Source organism: Pterocles gutturalis, unplaced genomic scaffold (assembly GCF_000699245.1).
Source record: "Pterocles gutturalis isolate BGI_N339 unplaced genomic scaffold, ASM69924v1 scaffold47127, whole genome shotgun sequence".
Classification (NCBI taxonomy): Eukaryota; Metazoa; Chordata; class Aves; order Pterocliformes; family Pteroclidae; genus Pterocles; species Pterocles gutturalis.
Window position 1 is genome coordinate 1 of NW_010109439.1, and position 25,816 is coordinate 25,816.

The 25,816-nt window shown below is 41.8% G+C and overlaps 2 protein-coding genes across 2 annotated transcripts in view; one reads left to right on the forward strand and one right to left on the reverse strand.

Annotated features, from left to right (window-relative positions):
- Positions 1-888: 888 nt before the first annotated feature.
- Positions 889-21,815, forward strand: LOC104460669 (zinc finger FYVE domain-containing protein 9; the record flags this gene model as incomplete). The annotated part of the gene is made up of 10 exons (XM_010072971.1): positions 889-1,044; positions 9,274-9,498; positions 11,895-11,977; positions 12,717-12,821; positions 15,376-15,526; positions 16,816-16,896; positions 18,241-18,403; positions 19,290-19,395; positions 20,416-20,592; positions 21,339-21,815. Coding segments are annotated over 10 exons (1,409 nt in total), but the record flags the coding sequence as incomplete, so codon positions are not given.
- A 2,824-nt stretch (positions 21,816-24,639) lies between these two features.
- Positions 24,640-25,816, reverse strand: part of CC2D1B (coiled-coil and C2 domain containing 1B) — a 31,336-nt gene continuing 30,159 nt past the window's right edge. Inside the window, exon 24 of the mRNA XM_010072970.1 lies at positions 24,640-24,925. The gene's annotated coding sequence lies outside the window, so the exon portion shown is untranslated. The remainder of the gene's footprint in view (positions 24,926-25,816) is intronic.

Here is a 25,816-nt window from a genome sequence, read left to right on the forward strand (position 1 = left end):
CAAAATATAAAATATAAAATATAAACTAGACTAGTAGAGCTTCCAGTCTCAGGTCTGGAGATCAGTGTCTACTGTACGACTTGGTAGGGTAGCTTATTTTATCACTTATTCTTCCTTTGGTTGTTTAACTCATTTCTGTGCCATCCCGTTCTGGAAAAAGCAGATAGGATCCCATAGTAATATGCAGGTTCCGTTCCACTGTGCACCTCTTCTTTCCTTTTCTACACTGTGCATGTGTGCATGTGCTGAGGGAGGGAGGAATGAATGGGGAGGCATATAGATGGCTTTACATATGTATGAAAATGTCATTAGTATGCATATATATATACACAGATTAAAGATTTTATTTTAATAACTTATTATTCTCAACAAATGAATTGTGAAGCTTAGAGCATGTGTCATCACTAACATTCATGTGAAGCAGAACAACACAGTGACAGCTCATTAAAACACCTGACATCCAGCTAGCCTTCTTACGAGAGAGATATCACTGTCTGAAATTGGTTAAGTTGTCAAGATCACAATATGCACAGCCAACAGCCTGGCCTTTTCCCACGTTCCTTCATTCCTGTTTAAATCCTTTTCTTTGACTTGGATACAGAAACGGCTAAAAGTTTGCTCTGTGCTGCTAACCCCAAGATCTGACTGGGAGCTGTAATGCTCTGGCTCTTCCTTAGCTGTAAACTGGGAATTGTTGAGCTGATTTTCTTTTGGATGTGCTTGCTTGCAAGGTAACAGGTTTAGAACCTAATTTGTCTGTGTGACAGATACCACAACCAAACATGCTGTAAAGTGGATTCTTGAAAGAGCTATCTTCCTGTAGTGAAATTTAGGTGTATTTTATGAAATTTTGATGTTCTGTTCTTATCCATGTTTTTTTCTTTGCAGACGTGAATAGGAAGTGCTGGTGTTTCACTACGAAAGGCATGCATGCAGTGGGGCAGTCAGAGATCGTCATTCTGTTGCAGTGTTTGCCTGATGAGAAATGTTTGCCTAAGGATATCTTTAACCATTTTGTGCAACTTTACCGGGATGCCTTAGCAGGTAGGAATACTCTCTGTTAAAAATGGTTTGAATAGATGATCGTACTGAGTCAGACACTCACATTTTTGTCATTTAGCAAATGGCTATTTCTGCATAAAAAGAATATAAAAAGAGAATAAGGAACAAAGCTGATAGAAGGTTGAGTTGTTATTGGATATAAGTATCCAGTGTTATATTCATCTCACCAAACAAAAGTAATAATGAGGTACTGGTAACCTGGGGAGCTGCTCCAAAGATCTTTCAGCCTTCCTTCTGGGTGCCAGCAGAACAAAGACGTTTGGGCTATAAAGGCCATGCAGAGACTGTTAAAGCAATGGAGCAGGAGGACTCTGCCTGTGACAGCTTTGTGTTCAGCAGCCGTTGCTGAATGTCTGCTCTGGCTGCTTCTGCTCCATGCTGGGGTAACAATTTAAATAGGGCTAACATCTGAAATTAGTATTGTTCCTCATTTAGCAGTAAGTGTAGCAGCATACTCAGCAGGGCTCATGGGTGCACTAATGACATTGCTTCTAATAATTTCTTTTTTCAGATTGAAGTCAGGGTAGCTTTTTTAAAGATACAGAAGGAAAATTTTGACAAACCTTGTGGACAGTATATTAAATATCCCCAAACCAGCTAGTTCTGAAATTTGATTCCCACAATGTGTGTGTCTATTGCCACATTATGGAAGTAATATTTATATGATAAAGTAATACAAATATATATGTATATGTGTGCCTGGAATGAATTGAAGGGCATTGCAGAAACGATCCCTGAATTTTGAATTTTAGTATCTCAATTGCAAGGTTGCATTATGTAAACCTTTACATGTTTTAGATTTGCTGAGTAAATGGGCTTCCACTTTTAGCTATTGTTGGACCTCAGAATTAAAAAATTATTGCATAAGGAAAAATGCAAGTACTTGGTTCCACTGATTAGAAAACAAAGCTACTTTTCCAGAGGTGAAATTGGATCACATTAAGGTTATGTACTGAAAACACATTTACGAAGGGTTCTGCATCATTTGGAATGCCTTTGCAGTGACCGAATCCAAGACTATAATAAAACAATGAAAAAGATCTTTGTTTCCTAAAATGTCTTGATACAACAAAGGTCAGCTTGTCCGGAGAGGTTGCCAGGTTAAGAATGTACTACTATCATGTCATAATGGATCTTGTGTACACTAGAAACAAGTATGTTTGCAAACATCACTTTATTTGCAATTCATTATCTTCTAATTACAATGGTATTCCAAGGGAGATAGATATAAAAAATTGTGTGCGTGTGTGTGTGTGGGTATATATATATCAAATATAAATCCAGCTTGGTGTGTATATTGCAATGAAGTTCTGTATAATTACAGTACAGAAATACATAATTTATAACTCCTACATAATGTATTTGGAATTCTTTTTTTAGTGTTCTGGTGGTAGTAATTTGATATCCTACAATTGCACTGGTTGGTGCAAAGAGCTGCTTACTGTTGTACAATTCTTAATCAGAAATCAAATTTCACTGTTTAAGAATTCCACTCTGTAACATTCTTTTGGTAGGATTTGCTCACTATTGTATTTCAGATATAGTAGAAGTGGATTGACACCTCAAGTTACTATATAATACCAAACTGCGCTGAAGTTTTTGTAGAACATAGCACCTTGATACTTTCCCATAGCATTTTGTAATGCACTCGCTCAGTATGCATCTTTTTTTCTTTAAGTCATGTGTGTTTGAGAGGCAGAATTATATATTAGCATATTTGCAGCTCTGGCTGTTTTAAACATTATTCAGCCAGAGAGGCAGGATATGATGCTGTAGGGGTTTCAGTTTGGTGATTGTAACCCCTTGGAAGTAGTTATCAGTTTGCATGCTGTTGTAGAGGGAGCCATGCTTCCAAAGTTGTTTATTTCAGAGGTACTGCACCTCCCCTGGCAATTAAATGATAGACATTTAGAGTAAATTAAAATTCCCATTAGAAGTTGGAAGACTATTTAAAATCCTGACTCACTGTTTAATTTTTTATTATATAATATATTGGTTAAATTTATTTTGCCATCAGGAAGCTGAAATAAATTCAGTGGGTGTTTTTTATTTATCTCCTTTAGTGAATGTTTTTTTAAAAACAGCCATAAACTAAAAAGACATATATAAGATTTTTTGATTGGAATAGAAACAAGAATGACGTTTAGTGATGTTGATTTTGTTTTGAAGTAATTTTTGGGTTTCTTGGTTTTGTTTTCAGCTGAAAAATACAGCATTCCCCTTTAGTTTATTTAATTAATGCCCGTATCTATAGCAATTTTATTTTTTCATGAGTCTCATTTATTTACTAGGTCTTCTTACTCAAGTTTGAATTCTGCATTCAAGCCTAGAAGTACAAACTTATGTACTCCTGCCTCTTCCTGGATGTTTCTGCTTTCCTTAGAGGATAACTTGTTTCTTGAGACTGAGTCTGGTTCTCACTGCTCGGTATTGCTCACAGCCATTTGCAGAGTGTGGTTCCAGCACGTGCAAGTACTGGCAGCAGAGCCCAGGCCGCAGACCCGCAGGGAGGAGCCGTTAGTCTGTACACTTAATGCTTTGTCCTTCAGACTCACCTTCTGTTCCAGCCATGGACAAGATGTCAGTCTGGTGCAGCACCGCCCTAAGCCTTCATTGGCTTTGTTATGGGAAGTCTTCAGCCTCAAGCTGTGGTCGGGTGTTAGGATTTTATAATTGTAAAACAACGGAGAGATTTTGAAGGAAAAATGGCATTTTTCACTATAGTTTGTATGCACGTGAGTTACAGTAAATTGTGACATTGTTAATTAAGGCAAGTATTAATTGCTGTTCGATTTCCATCGCTTTATTTTTCCTCTGGCCCCTCTGTCATTGAGCTCCCTGCTGTGTTGCTTTTCATGTTTTGAAATTGAAGGCTAATGATTTCTGTTGTGGTTGTAGTAGTTGTAGTGTTGTAGTGGTAATCCCATGATTATCCTTGTCTGTTGGCTATAAGCCTGGCAGGAGGTCTAGTGAATGGAAAAATGAGAACTTCTGTCTGTCTGAATGGGTACTGTGAAGCAGTTGGATGTGTTAATGCAGAGCTGCCAGATATGCCCTAGTGCATCAGCTCTTTGGTGGAATACAATAAATGCTACTGTTACTTTTGTAGTGAAAATGCAAACCTGGCAACTGCTTGAAATGGTTTTGTGATCACTCTGGATTTGGGGATGTTCCAGGTGAGGGTGGATCTGTCCCAGTCACAGTTTTGTGTATTTTTTACCTATTACCATTAAATAAGGTGGTAGCTAATACAGAGTAGATCCATAAAGAAGCCCATGTCGATGTTCTGAACAGAGAACAGGTTAACTGAGCGACTAATACACCTCTGCAACTCTAATGTGGAAAGATGGATACAAAATCAAACATATAAGGTGTGAGAGTGATTGTTTGGAAGACTGCCACAGTCTGAGAAAGTTTTGGATGCTGGTGATTGCTACTCACACTGTTAGTAAGTGAAGCATTATCTCCCTTGCCAATATGAATAAGTTCTTTCCAAATTACTTCCTGATGTGTTTCGATATAAAGATGCTGAGTATGGTCAGAACTTCGAATGTTGAGTTTCATATGTTTTTCCTCAATATTGGTATCTGCTACGGATGTGTCGTGCCATCAAGTTACATTCATGGTTTTGTCTCTTCTGTGTCTCTTTGTGGCTCTTGGTGTGGTAGCGAGAGGGTTTGTGTTGCTTTTCCAAAGAGTAGGTCATTTGCTGTTGAAGAAAATCCATCTGTCAGGATTGTTCGCAGGTGAATATTGCTTTGCATCTCTTGCTACAGAACTGGGATGCTTGGGTTTTCAGGATGCTGGCATCGTGTTTGATACTTGGCAGTTCTTGGTTGTTGCTGATGACAGTGGAATGAGGACAGACAGATGCAGCTAACGTGCCCAAGCCATGTATGCGTGTCTTCCCGGAGACTAGATGCTAATACCAGCTTTTGACCTGGGATGAACCAAAAGATATCAAGCGTAAATGTACGTAAATTCCTAATGAGGAATTTAACCTCACTGTTTTTGGTAGAAGCACCTAACTGGCTTTACCACATATTGAGGGCAAGAAACAAATGCAAGAATCTTTTTTTCTTTACCTTTCGTGGTACAAACTATTTTATTTGAGTCCAGAGTTAATCATAGGAAGATACCTAACTGAAGAATCCAAAAGAGCATGGATCATGACTGAAGAGAAAGTCACATCAGTGGATAAAAGCATGTTTTTTAAAGGACTTTACAGAGCTGCTTAGGACTTAAAGTCAAGGGTAACCCAGCATAATTGAGAAGAGAATAAGTACTGACATCCTGCAGAGCTGCTTTAGATGCATCGTGCACACTTAAGACACTTCCTAAATAATGTCAGTTCATAGAATTATTCATAGAATTATTCATATAATCGTTAAGGTTGGAAAAGACCTCAAGGATCATCAAGTCCAACCCAACACCACCTAACTCACTAAACCATGTCCCTAAGCACCACATCTACACGTTTCTTGAACACTTACAGGGATGGTGACTCAACCACCTCCCTGGGCAGCCTGTTCCAATGCCTGATCACTCTTTCAGTGAAGAAATTTTTCCTAATATCCAGCCTAAACCTTCCCTGGTGTAACTTGAGGCCATTTCCTCTTGTCCTATCACTTGTTACTTTAGAGAAGAGGCCAGCACCCACCTCACTACACCCTCCTTTCAGGTAGTTGTAGAGAGTGATAAGGTCTCCTCTCAGCCTCCTCTTCTCTAAACTAAACAACCCCAGCTCCCGGTTGTCTGATGTCAGGTGCTGGAACTTAATATAAGGAAAGGCATCTTTCTGTTCACTCTGAAATCACCTCTCTAGAAAGGAAGTTGTGATAGTTTGTAAATTAAATTACATGCTTTTGAGAAGGATAGCTTTTTTTGAAGGTTTTCCTGACAGCTACACTTTCTCTACAAGCTTCTGAAACACAGTGCTATGCCTGAAATGTGTAACAGTGCAGTGGGTTGGGTTTGATGATGTCAGGCTGGTAATAGCAACTTGTCAGTGGGGCCTTGACTTGCAACCACCTTCAAAGACGTGGCAGGAACGGCTGACAACCCCTGGTCAGTGCAGAAATGTTTGTGGGACAAGCCTGAAGCCCAAAGAGGCTTTTGGACTTGGGTTTGCAGGTTGAAAAGGGCACTAGAGAGGTGGGTAGGAAAATGCTTGATTCTTCCCATGCTCTCCACATAGCAGGCTCTTGCATGTTGTTATAAAGAATGAATTGTGGCACAACTACCTAATACCAATAGTTTGTCCTCTTAGTAGTGGTAACCTATTGGAGCTTGCACTGCCCAAGCTGCTTGTGTCAAAAGGAGTAATTTATAATGCTGTGGTGTATGGTAGTAAAGTGCTGAACAGCTGAGTTGCAGTTTCTGCTCTGAGGGGTTTTTTCATGTTTCTTTCTGTTGGCTGAAAAAATTCTTGTTAAGGCATCCCAAGTGTGTGATCCTTGAAGCTCCATCTCCTGAAACAGAAAAAAAAAAAAAAAATAGTCATCCTCTTCTGCTGCAGCACTTGGCATCAGTCACAAGTGGAAATGTCTGATTGCTTTGTCATCCCAGTGGGCAGTACCGCGCGTCTCAGAACTCTACGGTATTGTACAGCTTCACTGTGCCTGGCCTCTGTCACACAGCAAATACTTCAGGAAAGGGGGCAGAATTCAGTTCCTTTTAACAGTTTATACACTTCATACATTTTTAAGGTTAGAAAGGATTATTATGGTCATGTTGAGAACCTCACTGAGTAATTTTACTCTCAGGCCTCTGGCTCCTATTTGGGTAAGAACAGATGGGAAGGGAAGAAGGAAATATAAATGAAGAAAAGGAGAGTAGTGAGGGTAGGTGGGAACTGCAAAAGCAAACGGAGTGGAGTTGACATAGAAAGGTGCCAGCAGTTATTTTAGATAAGAGAAAATCTTTTTCATGAACACCAATTGATAACATTCATTTGCACTCACTAGCAAGATGCCCAAGCTGGTGCATTAGCAGGGTGTTCACTGAGCAGGCAATAGTGTCACAGCACAGGCTGACAGAGAAATGCATTTGCACGTGGGCAGGATCGATGATCTCCAGCATCTGACAACATTTGATGTGGCTCTGTTAATCATGTTAGTCCTTCAGTTTGACCAGTAGCTACTTTTCATCAAGTATGCTCAGCTGAGCATTACAGAAATTGTAGCCACTATAAGAGCTCTGGAATTTGTTCTGGGTTGGTGGTGTCAGCTCTGTCTTGTGTGTATCTGTACAAATCACAAATCAGCTTCACAGATAGCAGCAAGCTACAAACAAGCTGCACCCTGCCATGGGGTGCCTGGGCTGCCGAAGCCTGTTGCCTTTTAGGCACCTTGTGAGCTTAGTTTGCGCAGTACCTTGTGGGTACAGCAAACAAAAAACAAACAAACAAACAAAATCCACTGAGGTGCCCATAAATTTGAATAGCAAGGAAACCCCTGAACTTACTTGTTAGTTGGAGTATAAATGAAGCCTTTTGTTTACAGACCTGCCAGTGGCTATAGTTAAAGCTGGAGGTCCCAAGGTCACGTGAAGGAAGCAATACTTGGTGGTGATCATGCCAAGGTGATCTGGAGGGATGCAAAGTAGCATGGCCACATCTCTAGAGGGAGGGCAGGAATAGCTGCATTACTCTCATGTGGTGCTGGCTTCATGGAGAGTTGCTGTGACTTGGGACTTTAATTGGAGTTCACCCTAAAGGACAGACTTGAAAGGACTCATTGGTTAACCTTTCCTTTGCTGGACAAAACTGTACCTTGCATTTGTAAATGCTTGTGTACGGTTTTTAGGCTGTTTTGCAGTAGAAAAATAGAGAAGGCTTAACTTGAAAATCATACTTGTATTACTGAGGATGTCAACGTTGCACTTCTGTGACTCATGTTTTTACTTAAAACCTAGTGTTTGTGTGTCTGCGTGTGTCCCCTGTGTGTAAAAGGGAGAAATCCTTGAGTTCAAATAGAAACACTCCATTATGAGGTGCTGGAGAAAGAGCAGAAACTCCACTCTCTGCCTGCAGGTAGGAAAGCCTGGGATTGCTCCAGGAGCCCAGGAGGCCTCCATGAGTGCCTCAAATACATGCGATTCCTCATGAGTGCTGTGATTAACCACACTGCGCTCTCTGAAATTACTTGTGTTTTTCTTTGAGAGCAAATCAGAGCCATTAATATTCACATCTTCCTATGGAGAATTGTGATCAGCTGCTCTGTACATTATTTGCATGCTGTTGTTGTAATTTGATAAAAGGAATCACACCATGGTTCTTTGCTTCAGTGTTAAATGCTGCGTTGGATGCTGTAACAATCTAATCAACATTCAGATTCATTCAGCCATTCCAGTGTAAACAGTTTTGGAAATTAATAGCATCAAAGAATAAAAATGTGAGTAAAAATTAGTGAGGTTTCTCCCCTGTGTCTCTCTCAGTTTCATGTTACATTAAGTATACTAATTAAATAAACAGTCTTTTGTGTAATTCTTAAAAAGACCCAGATCTTCAATATGTGTCTGAGCAGGCACCCCAGGGGTTTGCCCAAGTGAAAGGACAGCCAGTGGGCGTTAATTGTTTGATCAGGTGCACATCTTCTTTAATTGCAGCTGGGTCTAAAAGTTTAGTTCAGTCAGCAGCAGCTTCTGCAGTGGAAACCCCTTGAATATCTGGAAGACACTGAAAACAGGCTTTCTTGGGTGCTTTTGTAGTGCTAAGAGGGAGTTTGCAGGTACCGTTTCTACTACTTGAAGCAGGCAGATCACAGAAATGGCCAAGGCTTGTCTCCCTCCCTGATCCCCCAGGAGAGAGGGTAGGTCTGTGGTTGTACGTACTGTCCTGGCAACGCTTGCAGGCATGGCTTAGTTAGCTACAAAAATGAAGGTATGTGTGCATGTTCCTACAAAACTGACTTCCTACCAGTAATAGTTAAAGAGTACGCGTATCACCAAAGGTGGATCAACTGGAGATCCCATGGCTTTGGAGGCTCTAGTCTCCAGCAGTTATTCCAGAACAGATTATACACTTCTGCACAGGAGCTAACCTGAGCCCCTGTATGCAGCAAATCATTGTTTCTTGTGTGATTAATAGACATTAGTGCTTCAGGAAGCAAAGTGAGTTTAATATGGATTTTTTTTTTCCCTTCTGAAAAACTCTTTAAATTCTTGATACAGCTCTCAATCTAGTGAATTAATGAGCATTTTTGTTCATAGGTAATGTCGTTGGCAACCTGGGACACTCCTTTTTCAGCCAGAGCTTCCTTGGAAGCAAAGAACATGGAGGGTTCTTGTACGTTGCAGCTACGTATCAGTCCCTGCAAGACCTGGTGCTCCCAACCCCACCGTACTTGTTTGGCATCCTCATTCAGAAATGGGAGACTCCCTGGGCTAAAGTGTTCCCCATTCGGCTGATGTTGAGACTTGGAGCTGAGTACAGACGTAAGTAACGTGCATTCTTTTAGCTGCAATTATTTCTGCAAGAGAATATATTCTGGTTTAGAGCACACGCACCCAGCCCTAAATTGTTACCTGTCAAAGCCACAGAAGCTTAAACAGACAAGTAAAAATTATAGTTTATACCTACATTGCATCCAACTAAGAGCACGGCAGTACTGAGGTTGTGGCATGACCCTACAGCTTTTTTACAGCTGTGCTAGCTGATCAGGGAGATGTTTGTGGAGACAACCTAGTTCTGAGCAGCTGTCTGTAGTTCACTTAGTGACCTGAAATAAGAGTTACGGGCAGAACAAGTCTGATGTAGCTGGTGTAGTTAGGACAAGGGAGAGCCTTTGAGATGTTAAGTTCCTTCCATGCTTCCATTGCCAGAATGCAAATAGTCATTCTGCAGATTTTCCAGAGAATAACAAGATGTGTGCAGGAGCAACTGATGTGGCAGTTTGTTGCAAAAAATCTGTTGCAACTAGTAACAAATAAGCTGGAGATAGTGTTTCAGCTGAACCAAATCTTAGCAGTTAGCATGAAATTAGCATAAAGTTAGGATAAAAATCTTTTGAAAAAGACATTTGCTATCACTGGAGCAATTGGAAGTCTGTCCACCGTGATGGGCCAAAAATTTGTTGTCTTGCTCATCTGCTGTTTTAATTGGCACATCTTGTAAATCTGAATTACTGTGAAAATGGTCTGTTGTTATTTTTTAAAAAAACTTTTACAAAACTTTTTAATAAAATAGGGATTTGTAAATTTAACTTGTGATGTTTAGGGAACTTTGGGAATTTTTCATAAAATAACATGTTACTGGACAGAAAAAAGAAAATCTTAAAAATTTGCTTTCTGAGGATGAAGACTGTAGGTTAAACTTGTACAAAGAAATATTAGTGTTAAAGGTGTGTAAGTTTTTGTTTGTATCTGTGAGGTTTTTAAATAGGGTATTTATTCCCATCAACATTTAGAAAAATAAACAAAGATGCTCATATTTTGGATGTGACATCTGTTTTTAAGCACAGAAACAAATGTTTTGATATTCACAGACAGGAGTACCTGCTCTGAATATGCTGGGAAGCTGGGGTTTGTGTTGCTTCTATAGCTGTGGTTTGGATTTGGGCATATTCACTTGTGCTGTGACAGTTGTGACTGCAGATCACTTCCTCAGTCCCCTCTTGGAAGGGGCTGCATTTGTGTCCCAGTTTTCCTTGGAAACATCCTCTTTTCTGGTGGAATTGTCAGATTTTGGCCATTTGTCCAGTGCTGCTGAACGTGCATCAGATCAGATGCCGGAGTCACTCCGGGTTGCTAGATGTCCAGAAAACATCTGCTGCACATCTGCAGATCAACTGTACAGCCCAACCACAGGGAGTTCAGTGCATCTGGGATGTAGCTGAGCTGCTGTGTGCAGCCAGGGTGGCAGACACGGGAAATTCAGCACCTCTTGGTGCCTCAGGACACTGTGCGTGAGTTTGTTAGGTGTACGGTGTGTGTGCAGGAGCTGTGATGCTTTCCAGATCAGTGTGCAGAAGCTGGAGCTTATTTCTGTCAGGAAATCCTGATGATGTTTCTCAAACCTGACGAGCATTTTGCAGCCCCTTCTGACTACACCGGAAACTGTGAAGATGTGTGGTGTTTTGGGAAGTCAGGCTGCGTGTTTGCCTGAGGATAGTTGAAGAACCTTCCTTCAAACATGCATTTAGAAAACCTTGGCATTACATATTACTGCATGAGTCATGTTTCGAGCGCTGTTATGGCTTCTGCTGCAACATAATGTAGCCAGATCCATACAGTACACTTGGAATTACATCATAGCTGTTTTACAAGTATGGTTAAGTCAGCCAAGGAATGCAGTTATTTTGCATTACTGACATACCGTAAATGTCCTTTTAATTGTTTTTGACATACTCCTGTAGAGAATTTGCATGTTCTTATGAAATCTTGGAAACAGAAATAATCTGTACTCTCGTGTGAATGTCACACGTCAGCCACAGAAGCTAAAGGCTTATGGTGCCATAGCGGAGAGCAGTGGGATGGTCATACAAAAGGGAGAAGCCATTTCCAAGAAGTAGCCTAAGAAAAGCATTACAATGGCCATCTTTGCAATCAGTGTCCAGATCGCTAGGTTCAGTCTTGCAATGTGGCTTTTGTAAGCATTCCACATAATTCTTCTGATGGTTTCTACCATGGTGGGCAAGGAGCCATGACGTATGTAAGGTGCATTATAATGTTAAACCTGTCTTCTCTTTTGCTTTTTAAACTCTGGTCTTCTTTCCAGTCTCTTCTTTTGCTGCTCCTTACCATATTCAACTGAGGAGACTGTATTTGAGTCTAGTTTTGTAGAATATCAGTATGCAAATTTAATCTGATCTTTCTGTTTTATTTTATCCTAGTTTATCCATGCCCACTTTTTAGCGTCAGATTTCGTAAGCCTTTGTTTGGAGAGACTGGACACACGATTATGAACCTTCTTGCAGTAAGTGCTGAGATGGAGTTTGCACATTCCATTGGTGTAAATGGATCCGTGTGGGCAGAACTGTGCTCCCATTGCACATAGTAGTTGGCAGGCTTAGAAGATGGCAAGAGGAAATAGTGGGCATTTGGGTGAATTTACCTGCTGTTACTGATATTGGATGATAGCTTTCGACAACATAGAGAATTGTAAAAAGGTTCCCAGATCAACATCCGAAACCTGGCCATCTGAGAGTATCTGGATCTGGGAACAAGTGCAGTAGTTGCTCTGATTCCTTCCTCAGAAGTGCTGGGTCATCACAGTGTGCACTCACAGCTCTGATTGTACAGAGCTTCAACTGGAGTGAAGTTATTAGCTCTTCCTACTTCACTAATATTTCCAATATAGAAAATTCTCTTTGATGTGTGACCTAGTCTCACTGCTAGAAAAACTAATAACTCTATCCAGTAATGCAACAGAACACAGCAAGTTTTCTTACATACAGTGATGACATTGAAGGTTGGAGAGTATTAATTTTGATGTAAGAAAATTCATGAAATGATTAACAGTCATGATGATGTTTTTTAATTTGTGTACTTCGACTATGTAGGTTACAAGTTGTGATGTCTCCATCCCTCCCTGCCTTTCAGTCGCTGATTGCAATTATTTTAATTGGCTAACTAGTAGTCACTAGGATAGTTATGCCTACAGTGTTAATGATGATCATCATGCCTAACTCTCAAAAACTGGTTTTAATTACCAGGACTTCAGAAATTACCAGTACACGCTTCCAGTGGTCCAAGGTTTAGTGGTTGATATGGAAGTCAGAAAAACCAGCATCAAAATTCCCAGCAACAGATACAATGAGGTAATGCTTATAAGAAATACATTTGTTTACAGTTTCGTTGTGGCTGAGGGACCTGGGATCTAAAGGAATTTTCTTTTACTCACTACCACTAGGGAAAACTGCCTTAAAAACAAATAATAACTGCGGGGTGCACGCATGTTTTGAGAGTGAGGGTGGCTCCACAGGAAGAATGCAATTCAATTTAGTATTAATTAAACTTGTAAACTTTTTCTTCAAGTTTTTCAACTGTTTACATAAAGTGTAATTGTAAATAACAGAAAATACTGGTTTGATTTGAGCAAATAAGTTGACAAACTTTACAGTTGAGGTAAACTAGGAGGGAAAAGTGTATTAGCTTTTCTCATCTATGTTGTGTGTGCATACTTGCAGCATTTATTGGTATTTATTGGATTGTGGTTTATTTTATGTAAAATATCTCTCAGCATCTCAATTTTATACTTGATTGCTGGTGTGAGAAAATCAGTGTCGTTAGGATATAGTGCTGTTGAAAAAGCTTAGTGCAAGATATTTGAACAATAATGAAAGAGAGCAGTGGAGAAGGTGATTGATTTTGTGGTCTGTCTGACGAGAAGGGGGGGTAACTTTCTATTTTGAAACCAGTCAGCATTCGGGAGAAAGCAAAGCTCCTGGGGAAAATGGTATTTGTAAAAGTTCTTGTAATATCAGAGCAGAATATAGCTTTATCTCATCAGAGAACATCCCTGCAGGAAGCATTTCAGTAAAATAACGGTGAGAGTAAAGAAATAAATTTAAGAAAGGGAAAAGTATTCTTTGTGAAGCTTGAAAAAGAGGAAACTGGTGAAACAAGAAGATAGAGGGTCTGTCAAAAGGTGTATTAATTCTTGATGCAGTTGTGAGAAAATGGAAGAGGTCAGTAAATGCATGAATTAAATACATCTTGGCACACAAAATGCAGTTTTCTAAGTGTTAGCTGTGCTCGACGTTTGCAAGTGTGTTCAATTCAGTTCTGTGTTAGACATTGCACTAAGCTGGACCGTGAGGAAATTCCTGTGTTACACAAATTAGCAAAATCTCTGCATCAGGCTTGGGTTCTTTTTCCAGTGTGAAAGAAGGATTTGGGTTTTTAAATGGAGAAAGTGTTCTTTATTTAACATTATTGCTTGCAGTCCAGATGAAAGATTGAATTGCTAGAGATTTTTCATCTGAGTATAGTTTGAATGAAGATGAATTAAACTACTAGACCTTTACTTTTTTCTCATATAAAACAGCATTTAATTAGAAAAGAGTGTCACTCAAACTATCTAGAAATTGGAAAACTTCTTTTAAATCTCCTAGAATCATAGAATGGTTTGGGTTGGAAGGGACCTTAAAGATCGTCTAGTTCCACCCCCCTGCTGTGGGCAGGGACACCTCCCACTAGAAGGATGGATTAAATGTGGAGAATTCAGACTAATTAACAAGTAATGATCCAACCTTAATGATTCTATGATTCTATGATTCTGATTCTAAGATAATGATATATAGTTTTATTTTTAAATACATAATTTTTATCTTCAAAATTATTTAAATTTTCTACAACTTCTAGTGCTAGTTAGTTGCCTGTTAGTCCCTCGGCAAAGGTGACTGTCCTTTTTAATCAGTTGCCTTGTTACAAAGTACAGTTGCCTTGTCCAGTTGTTTCTTGTTATGCTAAAGGCAACTCACATCTTGTTTCTGGAGCATGACATGATAAACTAGGCAATGAAATACACCGTTGTCTGATGCAAAATCTTAATTAAGTTTCCTCCCCAAACATTACACCTGCACACATTTGTCAATAGTGAGCATCAGTTAATGTTCCTGACACTATAATTAAGGTTTTGTGTCAGACTGAGAGAGACAAATGTGTTGTGTGTACCCTGCGTGACGATCAGCTACAGGGAGCAGAGGATGGGAGTATGAGTGCTGTTAAGAGATGTCAATTCAGCGTTTTTCCTTCTCTTTAGGTTTTCACTGGGAAGGGGCTGTAATTTAAATTTAAATTACTAAAAATTGTTTCTGGTTGTCTTATGATTCAGATCTTTTTTAGAAGTCTTTAAAATGGGATTATTGATCCCAGTTTCCCCAGTTCATGTGGGTGAAGCACAGAGACACTAAAGCTTCGGTGTCTGGTCACGGCAGAACCAAGATCAAATGCCACGAGTCTCAGTGCCAGCCTAGCATGGAAGTGTGGAGGCAGCATTTATGATATATGTCATAAGCAACTGTCATTCTGTAAACAAGACAGATATTTCCTCCTGGTGTTTTTCTTATGTTTTTTTCCTGTGAATTTATTTTTTAAAGCAGGTAGTGAAAATAGCTTTTGCAGCCTGTATAGCTCGGCTATCCCTTCTACCATTTAATTACATGAAAGGTGGTGCTTTGAGCATCTAGATGAGACAAGACCTGAACCCTCTTTTCCAAAGCAATTTATGGTTCTGAGTACTAAAATCCAACATGAGAATATGAGCACTATTGAGAGGCTTGCTCTGTCCAATTAAACTGTTCCAAAAATCACCTCTTTATGGTAGCGCTCGATGACCAGGGTAGAGATGAAAAACCTTTTTGTTTGCAGATGATGAAAGCCATGAACAAATCCAACGAGCATGTTCTAGCAGGGGGAGCGTGCTTCAACGAGAAGGCAGACTCACATCTGGTGTGTGTTCAGAACGATGACGGGAATTACCAGACGCAGGCCATCAGCATCCACAATCAGCCGAGGAAGGGTGAGAACAGGGGTTCATGAGGAGGCCGTTCCTTCCCGGTGCTCTGCATGACTACTGTGCTGGTTGTGCTGCCATTCCAGAGTGTGGCTTTGTGAATCGATCAGAACCGGGTTTGTCTGCGTGTCACTGAGTTTCTGGTAGACATTCAGAGAAAACGCTGACTGCTGGTGTTACTGAATGGGCAGCTTTGTGAGTTAGACATGCAACACAAGGAATAGTAACGGGTTGCTCCATCTGCCCTTTACCCCCTTGGTGTTTTAGTTCCCCTGCAGAATCCATGATCCTCAGGTGTCAGGGGGCACACTGTGCGGTTTGCATCCTGCGCACAGTCCCTATCACGCTTCTCTAGGTCAATGGTGCTGTGCTGAATTTGAGAGGTGTTCTAGCAACTGCGTAGATGAAGCGGATGTACAGCAAGTAACAGCTTGCTCCCTTGTCAACACATAACAGCGCTTGCACAGTGCAGCTCAGGCCTCGCAGTGCTCCGGAGGCCACAGTGCTGTAACTGCCTTAGGCAACACCTCTACGTTAATAAGAATAATAACCAACAATTTTCATAGTGCATCTTCCAGAAACTCCTAGTGTTCATCTCCATTAGGCCATCTAACTTCCAGGCTTTATTTTTGCTAGGGTAGGCTGAAAGGCTGCAGCAGCAGTGTGCTGAGAATTTAAATGCTGTGGGTTGGGGGGAAATTTCTGGCAAAGACATCTGTATGTTTTGCAGGTATCCCGTCACTCCAGTGAGCATACTGACAAGGGATGGCACTCAGGACTGATGGTCCTATCTGGCTTCTGTTCATTTTACATATAAGCCAAGAAGAGGGATTTCCAGAGTGATGCTTAGTGGTCCTTTAGGAGAATTTTACTTTAAATCAGGTGGCTTCGAGCTGTGGCCTTGCCAGTGAGGTGCTGTTAACAGTGTGCTCCATAACCAGCTCACTCACAGTCTTTGCCAGCTGTTTAGGAACATTTAGAAGTTAATTATCTACTTGGTTACCCTAAATTAGGAGTCCTGAAAGTTAGAGGTATGTATGGGGAGAGGGAGAGTGATGAAATATGAGCATTTATTAAGGTTGACAAAAACTGTTGCCCAGTTTAGAAAGTAACCGGGTGAGTTGCCCTTCCATATCTAAGCCTGTGATGTGCATTAAAATCACCATAATTCTAAGCAGCATTTGTTGTGATTTAGATTAATCACCTCTCTGGATGAGGGAGCTGTGATACCCTGTTCTCGTGTAAGGCATTGTGGTGACGAAAGCCTCACTAAATCACTCCTGTTGTTGTTGCAGTGACTGGTGCCAGCTTCTTTGTGTTCAGTGGAGCTTTAAAGTCCTCTTCAGGCTACCTTGCCAAATCCAGTATAGTAGAAGGTAAGAACTGAACTGCTTCCTTAAAACACACCGCTTCCCTCTTAACACCGCTCAGCTCTGTAGTTACCTGGGCTCTGCTCTTGTGCCTTCAGCATTTGAATCATGCTGCTGCTGCTTCAGCTTTATCCTACTTTTTAGCCAAAAAAACCCTGTTTCCTTTAATGAGGAGGAACTTACCCAGATGCTGTAGAACAGGGGCACAAGGAATTGAGGGTAAGAAATGAAATACCTGGCTTCTGAGCCTGGGATCAGTTTACTGATTTTGGGTTGAATGAGGAAATTGTGAGCCTAAGAAATATGGAATGTGTAACCCAGCGACCAGGAGAGGAAGCCCTTGTAAATTTACTCTGTTCCCAAATAGCTCTGCATTATGCAAGATTATTAATGTGCATTGTTTATGTTTGTACGTGGGCAGATGAGAACACGAAAAGTCAAGATTGCTGAGTCGTACCTCTCTGGTTTGCTCTTCTTTTACCAGTTGTCTTATAATAGAAATAAATGACTGTGTTGAAAGCCGCTATTGCTTGTTAGCTGAGCTGCAGAACACTGCAGATGTGTCAGGGCAGACAGGAGTGTTTTAAGTGTGCTCCTTACAGTTTGAGAGTGAGGTATGCAAGAAGCCCACATGTGCAGTCAGTCTGCAGAGCTCCACCGACGAGCAGGAACCCCTTAAGCTGTGCTAACTTGAGAGCTTGCAGCTGTACGAGCGTGCAGTCCATGGGTGAGCGGTCACCCAGGGCTGAAGAGCAGCATCTCGCTGTCAGTCGGTGTATGTAGGGCGTCACACCATTTGCTGTGTCTGAACTGGTGGTTCAGTGCAAGACAGAGGAACAGGTGGATTTGGGCAAGGAGTCAGTACATTGGGGAAGTGTATCATTCCTGAGTTACTGCTGCAGTAATTCACACTGCTCCAATCCATATACTGTATCTTTTGCCACTGTCAGGCAAGCATTGACTTCCCAAAAACTCTGTCACTGCTGGAGTGCTCCTTCAAGTGTCAACAGAGGTGACAGCTGAATGGGGGGGTCACATGGGGTTTCTGAGGGTTGCCTAGAGCAGGTGTCAAGTTTTGAAACAAACTAATGTGGTCATTGCTATAGCTGACGCTATCTGATAGACAACTTCACATTATCCTCGTGTTTTCCCTAGTCAGTGCTCGTCAGTGCTGTTTGAGGAACCTGAGAGTTCAGAAAGGGGTCTTATGTAGTGTTGCTGCCTATGATGCTTAACGTATCTTTAACCTTTGTGTTGCAAAAAGAGGAAGGCTGTTTCTTTCTTTCTTTTTTATAAAGGCGCTGTTCAGTGTGGCTTATCTTGGCTTACGAGGATTTCTTGGTTCCCTAGATGGAGTAATGGTCCAGATAACTGCTGAGAACATGGACTCCTTGAGGCAGGCCTTGAGAGAGATGAAAGACTTCACCATCACTTGTGGCAAAGTAGACGCTGAAGATCCTCAGGAACATGTTCATATTCAGTGGGTAGAAGATGATAAAAACTTTAGTAAGGGGTAAGTAGAGGAACAATTACTTGACATTGAATGGTGACTGTTCGACTGTATTTGTTAAAAATTTTAATTGATAAGGTGCGTGAGTCTTCCAATCAATAGGAATTACAAGTCTGTACCTCTGTTTTGAGTGATAAGATGTAATTACATGTAATGAAAATGGAATTGAGATACCAGAGCTTTGGGGCATCGATACAGAAAGTTGTCAATGCAATGGATTTTTTGCCATTGCTAATATCCAGTTATTAGAAACCACTAATCTGTCTCCAGCACTCGGTGCTGAACCCTGCATATTGTGGTCACTTTGCTCTCGTGGTGCTTACTTTGCATTAAGGAGCGCTGGAAATAAAATTGCTGAACATCAACAGTATATTTGGACTCTTGATAGCTGAGCCAAAAAAAAAAGAGGTGTATATGGCAGCTTAAGTATTCAGGGCAGTAAAGTGCTGTTGTGATGGGAACAATGTCTAAGGGATCAGCATCTAGAAAAAAGGGTATTTCTGTAGTTTCAGGCTCTCTGGGTCACCCTTAGGTTCTGTAATTCAATTCTGGGCTGTGTCAGTAGTGTTTCAGGTATTGCTGGCCTGCATGGAGGTTACAAAGTAATAAAAATCCAACCTCTATTAAACACCGCATCGCTGCGTTGGCACCTTATGAGCTCTCAGCGCTGGTGTGAAGCTGTGTTGAAACCCTGCAGGAAGGTCCTTCCTGTGCAAATTGAGCAGGGTGGGTGTCAGGGCTAGGAGCAGCAGGGGACAGCAGGGACCACGCTGGAGGGTGCAGCAGAGGAGCAGGCTTTGATCCTGATGTAGTTCTCGTTTGCAGTGGTCCCTGTTCAGCTCCTGCCTTCTGCTAAGTCAGAATTTACCCTTTTCCCTCCCGTTTACAGTGTGGTAAGCCCTATCGACGGCAAATCAATGGAGTCTATAACAAGTGTGAAGATATTTCATGGCTCAGAATACAAGGCCAACGGAAAGGTCATTCGCTGGACGGAGGTAGGCCAGTCACCCTGAGCTGCACGTAAACCCACACTTGGCAGTCTGAGATTGCAGCTACAGCCTGGTCTTCTTTCAACCTGCTCTCCCTACTCACCAGAATTAAAGCAGAAAATAGAATTAAAGCAGCAAATTCTTCAGAACAAACCCAATTACCTTTCCTCCCTGCAAGGAAAGATGCAGTACGGCATTGTGCAGCGTAAAATACACTATCCCTGATGTGGAGTGCAGGCTGCTGTCACAGCCGGCCTCTACAGCCTCCTCTGCACTGGCCACCTCTTCTCCCATAGGGTTGTTGAAGGTGGGGGAAACGAGGAAAACACCTGCTTATTGGGTTACCCAAGGCAACAGCTGGTTTCATCTGCATTTGTGTTAAAAATTACCTTCTTTTAAATGGAGACAAATCTTTAAATAACATTAAAAAAATTATTGAAACACCTTTTCTAAAATGTTGCAAGTTAAAATGAAAATGCTGTGGCACAAATGTGCTGTTGGCACAGCTGTTGTTACCTGGGCCTCTGCCAGCACACAAATGCTCATGTTAAAAGATTTCTTCCAGTGTTCCGCTTAACCTGCCCAGAAGGAACCAAGTGACTCACTCTGCAGCTTGCCACCTTAGCATCCTGTTCTCCCAGGCCAGTTGGGCTCAACAGAGACAAGTTCAGTGACAACAGTACAAAGCTTCAGGGTGGGATGGCTTACTAAAAATGGGAATTTTCTGAAATTGGTAGCTGTTTAAAAGCAGGTTTTTATTAAAAGCTATGTGCAATATATAGTGAATTTCCATAATGAGGCTTTTGACTAGAGGAGAAGTTTTTGAGAGCATGACTATTTAAATCTTTCTTTTGAAGTTGTGGGTTTTTTTCCACTCCCCCCCCCAGGTGGCTTGTCTTCAGGGTCTTTTGCTGCTCTTCCCTAACAGCTCCTCTTCAAGTCTTCATTTGTAAAAAGTTTAAATGGCATCTCAGTAACCTTATTTTGTAGCAAAGCCAAGTGTTACATCTTCACTTTTTCCTTCAGGTGTTTTTCCTGGAAAACGATGAGCAACATAATGGTCTGAGTGACCCAGCCGATCACAGCAGGCTGACTGAAAACGTGGCAAAGGCTTTCTGTTTGGCTCTCTGTCCTCATCTTAAATTGCTGAAAGAAGATGGAATGACTAAGCTGGGGCTGCGTGTTACACTTGACTCAGATCAAGTAAGTCTTAAATTGTTTCAGTTTAAGAGGGGGGAAGGGGTGTGTGTTCCCTTGTTTGTTCCCCAGAAAGGGAATACACCACTTCAACCATTCCCTTGGTTAAAGAAGCACCAGTCTCAGATGCTAATCGAGTGGTGCTGACTGTTGGTGGGTGTTTTGTGCCATCTGTTAAATCTGGAAAGCCCGTGCCTCGCCTGAATTAACACCAGGCTTGACCCTCATATGCCACCAGCAGCACCTGCTCTGCACTCAGAGAGCTGTGACCAGCCCTGCCACGTGCTCGGAGGGGACTCCAAATCGGCCTGTTCACCAGAAGTTACACACAGGAGTGTAGTGTGAGCACACGATGTTGTTCCCAGGCATGGCTGTTCAGGAAAGATCTGATTGCACATGAGGCAGAGGAACAGACGGGAGGTCTCCTGGAGGGTGCTCTGCAGCAAGAGCTACAAGCAGAGATAAGGCTGTGCTGGCAAGACAGCTGGCCATGCCTTGCGCTCCTGCTGATCGGAGTGATCTGCTTTGACAAAGCAGTAGAAAAAAAAAAAAGGCTACTTTTGTCTAGGCAGCCACTGGGAACATAGAGAAGAACAAAACCAAGTGGAAAAGCCGCTTTAGTGCTGCTACATCCTGTTCAAGTGCCCAGCCTCCCCGCGCAGAGACCACAGCACCTCACCCAGCCCAGCCTCCTGCACAGCACTTCCCTTTCTCCTGTTCTCTGTAAAACACTCTGACTTTGTATTTTCTAGGTTGGTTATCAAGCGGGGAGTAACGGACAGCCACTGCCCTCTCAATACATGAATGACCTGGACAGTGCCTTAGTTCCGGTGATTCATGGAGGGGCATGTCAGTTGAGTGAGGGGCCCGTCATCATGGAGCTCATCTTTTATATTCTGGAGAACATCTCATAAAGAGGACTTCATTTTCTGTTCAGACCTGTTCCAGCAGCAGTTGTATCTGAATCATTTGCACTTTAAAACTGGAAAATTAAGCTTTTGTTAACACTATTGGGGAGGGCGGGGGGGAGGAGGGAGGGACTGTTCCATAATTCTAAATCTTCTATGCATTGTCAACAACCAGAGGATCAGGGCAGCTTCTACACTACAACATGGCTATGCTATCCTTGCAGCTAATACACTTCTGTTACTGTTTAGAAAAATGCTCATGTTTAAAGACTTACAGTCGTGTACTCTCAATGCTCAAACGGGTGCAAAGATCACTGGGGCATAAATAAAACGTGAAACTCCAATCTTGTACTGTTTGTAGATGGACATGTAAAAAACAATCAAGACCTCCATTCGGACCTCATCGTAATGCCGTTTGTGGTTATTCTGTAGACATTAAAAAGTAACGTTTACATTATTTTGACCAGGTTATTGGTTGAAATACGCTTGGAGTAGCCCTCGAGAGATACAGAAAGATTCCCTAGCCATAACTACATTTGTATATGCGTCCAAACGAGCGGAAGGGCCGGCATCTCTCTGAAGGCGGTATTATGTAAATTGCAGTTGTATGTGTGTCATAAGCTGGTTTACTTTTTCCTCTATTTACTATAAAAACTCATCACCTCAGCAGATCTCCCAGAACAGCTCTGCCATTCTGTACTTTGTTTTCACATCTGTATGAAGCAGAGGAAATACTAGCCCTGAAGTGCAGTTATCTTCCATTCCTCTTCCCCCGTAGGTCCTGCTTTTTACAGACCAGTAATACCCAGGGCAGCCTGAAGTCTCCTCCTCGCTCTGTGCTGTAGTGTACCGCTAGCGTCATGTACTACAAGACAGCTCGCACTTCATAGTGGCAGCACCACATACAAGCTCACCTGTGAGCAAAGTACAGAGTGGTGTTTCTGCATGTTCTGCTGAAAAAGGCTTTTGGTCAGCTCTGAACACTTGCACTTGGCCTGGGACCCCTGGTCCCACCTGAGAGGGCATTAGGAGGGAAGGCAGCTGCTCGCATCTGCTGTGACATTGTGAAGCTGAAATTGAGACTTGGCCAGAGGAAAGGTGGTTCCACATTCTTATTGTCAGTAAGACAAGCTACTAACCAGGGGAGAGAGCTGAAAGCAGAAGGGGTTTGGATTGTTCAACCATAGCCATGCAAAGCAGCTGCTTGAGCCCCTCCCAGGAAAGGGGAGGGGGGGGTTGTGTGGGGTGAAAGTCCCCCCTCCTCTCTATATAGAAAATTAATTTGGGAAGAGAGGGGCTAATTTATGGTGAAGACAGTATCTCAGACCTTGCATCATCCCTACTTGCAGTCCTGGTGGATGCAGCAGGGATTATTTTGGTTTTTTGCAGACATCTTCTCAAACAGAAAGGGAAGAACAAGGCTACCGTGAGACCGAGACTATGTTTTTTAAACAAATACAGAGCATGAGCGGGGCAAAGGAAGTGGTAACTACACATAGCAATGTATTTTATGTAAAGACAGCACAGTGTATCTACAGAGTGCATTTGTGAATGGCTACTTTTTTTTTTAAAAAAAAAGCAAACTCTGACAAGTCCAACATTGCAAATGACATCTGTCACCCCCAACGCCTGGGGCAGGTGGACCCGAGCACTGGGGTCCAACTCCAGCAATAAAAGCTGGCCAGCAAGAGGTAGCCCACTGCACTCAAAAGGGTAAGTGTGTGTTAGAGCAGAGTGAAACCTTACCTCTGGCACTGGGACAAGGTGGCTGGCTTCATCTGGCTTACTCCGTGTTTCCCAAGGGACAAACCCTCAGCTATGACACCATCAATCGCCTTCCTGTGTATTTGTGCAGTGGAGCAGGACTAAGGTTCCTTTCCAACTTGCCTCTGCACACTGTTTTTGCACGCTTTGGGACACAGAGCAGCACTACATGGTGTAGACAAGATTCAGCATCGGGAAGAGCATCCCAAAAACCAAGTACAAATCTTCCTCCTAGAGACTGCACTGCAGCTTTGCCACAGCAGCGGCTTTCCAGTTACCTTAGTGCATTGTTATGCTCAATCATGCAGTAAAAGAGGTGGAAAAATCTTTATCTTCTCTTCCTTTGCCCCAAAAGTCTTAGGTTTGGATTATGTTTGTGCAAAACACTATCAACTGGTGACTGACATGTTTGCTTCAACCATAGCCTTTTAAATGACCTTAATTACCATGTTGTTAAGAAATGAGTACTTGTTTTAGAAAAAAATTGTACTTTTAAAATTCAGTTAGTTAACACTGCAAAAAACTGCATATTATATTTTTATTTTCAACATGTAGTTTTGTATATTAAATTTATTGAAATTAAAAACTAAGCACTGTATTGTCTTCATCTGCTCAGGAAGACAGAGGCAGCGCTGCCTTACTTGTCTGGATTCTTTTCTGTCTACAACCTTGCCCTCCCTAAACAGCTGGTGCCAGAGCGCTCCATCTCCCCCGTGCAGGCACATCCTCTCCTTTGAGATCACTCGTTTCTGTTAGCTCACAGACATTTAGAAACACAAACATATTTGGTACCATGGTTTGTATGCTGCTGATGAAAAGCATTCCTGAAAATAGTTATAATTCGCTTTTCTGCGTGATAAAGAGTGGCTATTTTCCCCATCACCTGGAAGAACTGTAAAAGCCTATTTTTGTAAAAATACAAGGAACATTTGGGAAGCAGCAGAGTCTAACGTACGCTTTTTTCCTCCTTTTTGAAATAAAAAAAAAAAAGGAAATGGATGAAGGCACAGTACCTGGGCTGCACTGAACAAGCAGAGCAGCAAGCATGGCGGACAACTGGGAGCCAGAACAAAAATGTAGATCTGTAAACACCTGCTGCTAAGAACTCTCGCATTCTTTCCTTCTGAAAAGCAGCATCCCATTTAACTTCATGTGGCAATGGCAAGCACAGAGCAGAGACACGCTGCTGCTAGATTGCTGCCCAAGTTCTCTATTTTAGGAAACAACAAAAAAAGCCCAAACAGGCCTTGATAAGAGAGAACAGAAGAAGCAGTAGCAGACTGTTCACTGTACCATGTTGGCTGCTTGAAAAAATTAGTTCTAGTGAAGGTCTTACCTGTGACTTGACTGAAAAGTTTTTGCGCTGCCTCAGGGAATTTTTAAGGGGCTAAACTCTTCCCACACCACTATGCATAGTTAGTGTAACATTCATCCTGGTGCTACATTAGTAGTCCCACGTTAAGGCAATTCTGTCTATTCTGTGTAGACTAGTAACAATCCCCTGCAGCAGCACATTTCCAGAGCCGAACGTTTGCCTTGAAGGTGTTAATAAGCACGATGGCTGTTATCAAAGAGACATTAGGGTCAGTAGTGCATTCGTTTAACATCTTTGGTGCTCGCAGCTAGCAGCATCTTCCCCCATTCGTTCATCCAACAGTCCAGTGGATCTGGGGGTGGGAAAAAACAACAAAAAAGTAACAAAATTACTTGCTGCAGTACTGAACAGACGTTCACAACTCAAGGTCACACTGTATGTAAAACGCTGATATGAATTTTCTGGATGGTCAACTAGAAAAATCAATGGAGCAAAATTATTAAGCTCCAGTGATTGGAAATGCCAAAGTGTCCAGTCACGGCACAAGGGCAGGCTGTTAATTCAGATACGGCCAAACGCAGCCCTCACAGCCAAACTGCCCTCCTGGGCCGTGAGGAAGTTATTTAGGTTGCTGTATCAACCGCTCTAAAGAAAAAGCAACACGTACAGTAACCCATGAAATAGGAATTCTGCCATGTGTCTCCCATTTGTGTTCCAAGAAATAAGAATATGGGATCAAGTAATTACAAGTTATTATAAAACACACATAGCAGTAGGCTGAATTAGAGAGTCCACAGGCAGCTGGACTTCAGGTAGTTACTTTTTTATCTTCCAATATTTTTGTTAGAAAATCACCTTAAAAAAACCATCAGAATTTTTGGTATTTATTTGCTTTTGTTTTTTTTAAGAAAGGAGAATTTGTGATACCTAAAAAGCATGAGAAAGGAAGACACGCTCCAAATCCAAGCAGTTTCCACAGAGGCTGGAAAGAAGAGGAAGCCTACCTCTTTTTTATCATTTTAATATACGGCCACTGGGCAGCACACAGCTCCTCTTCTGGACTTGATGTGAGCACAGTGGGCAGCAGGACATTTCTCCTTCCCAGAAAGGACTCATCAACCTTATTTTCTAAATATTTTTCCAAGTAAAGGTGAATCTACAAGCTCTCCCTCTATTTCAAGTGATTGTGAAGTAGCATCTTTGATACACAAACTAATCAGAGATTCTGTAACTTCATTTCTGA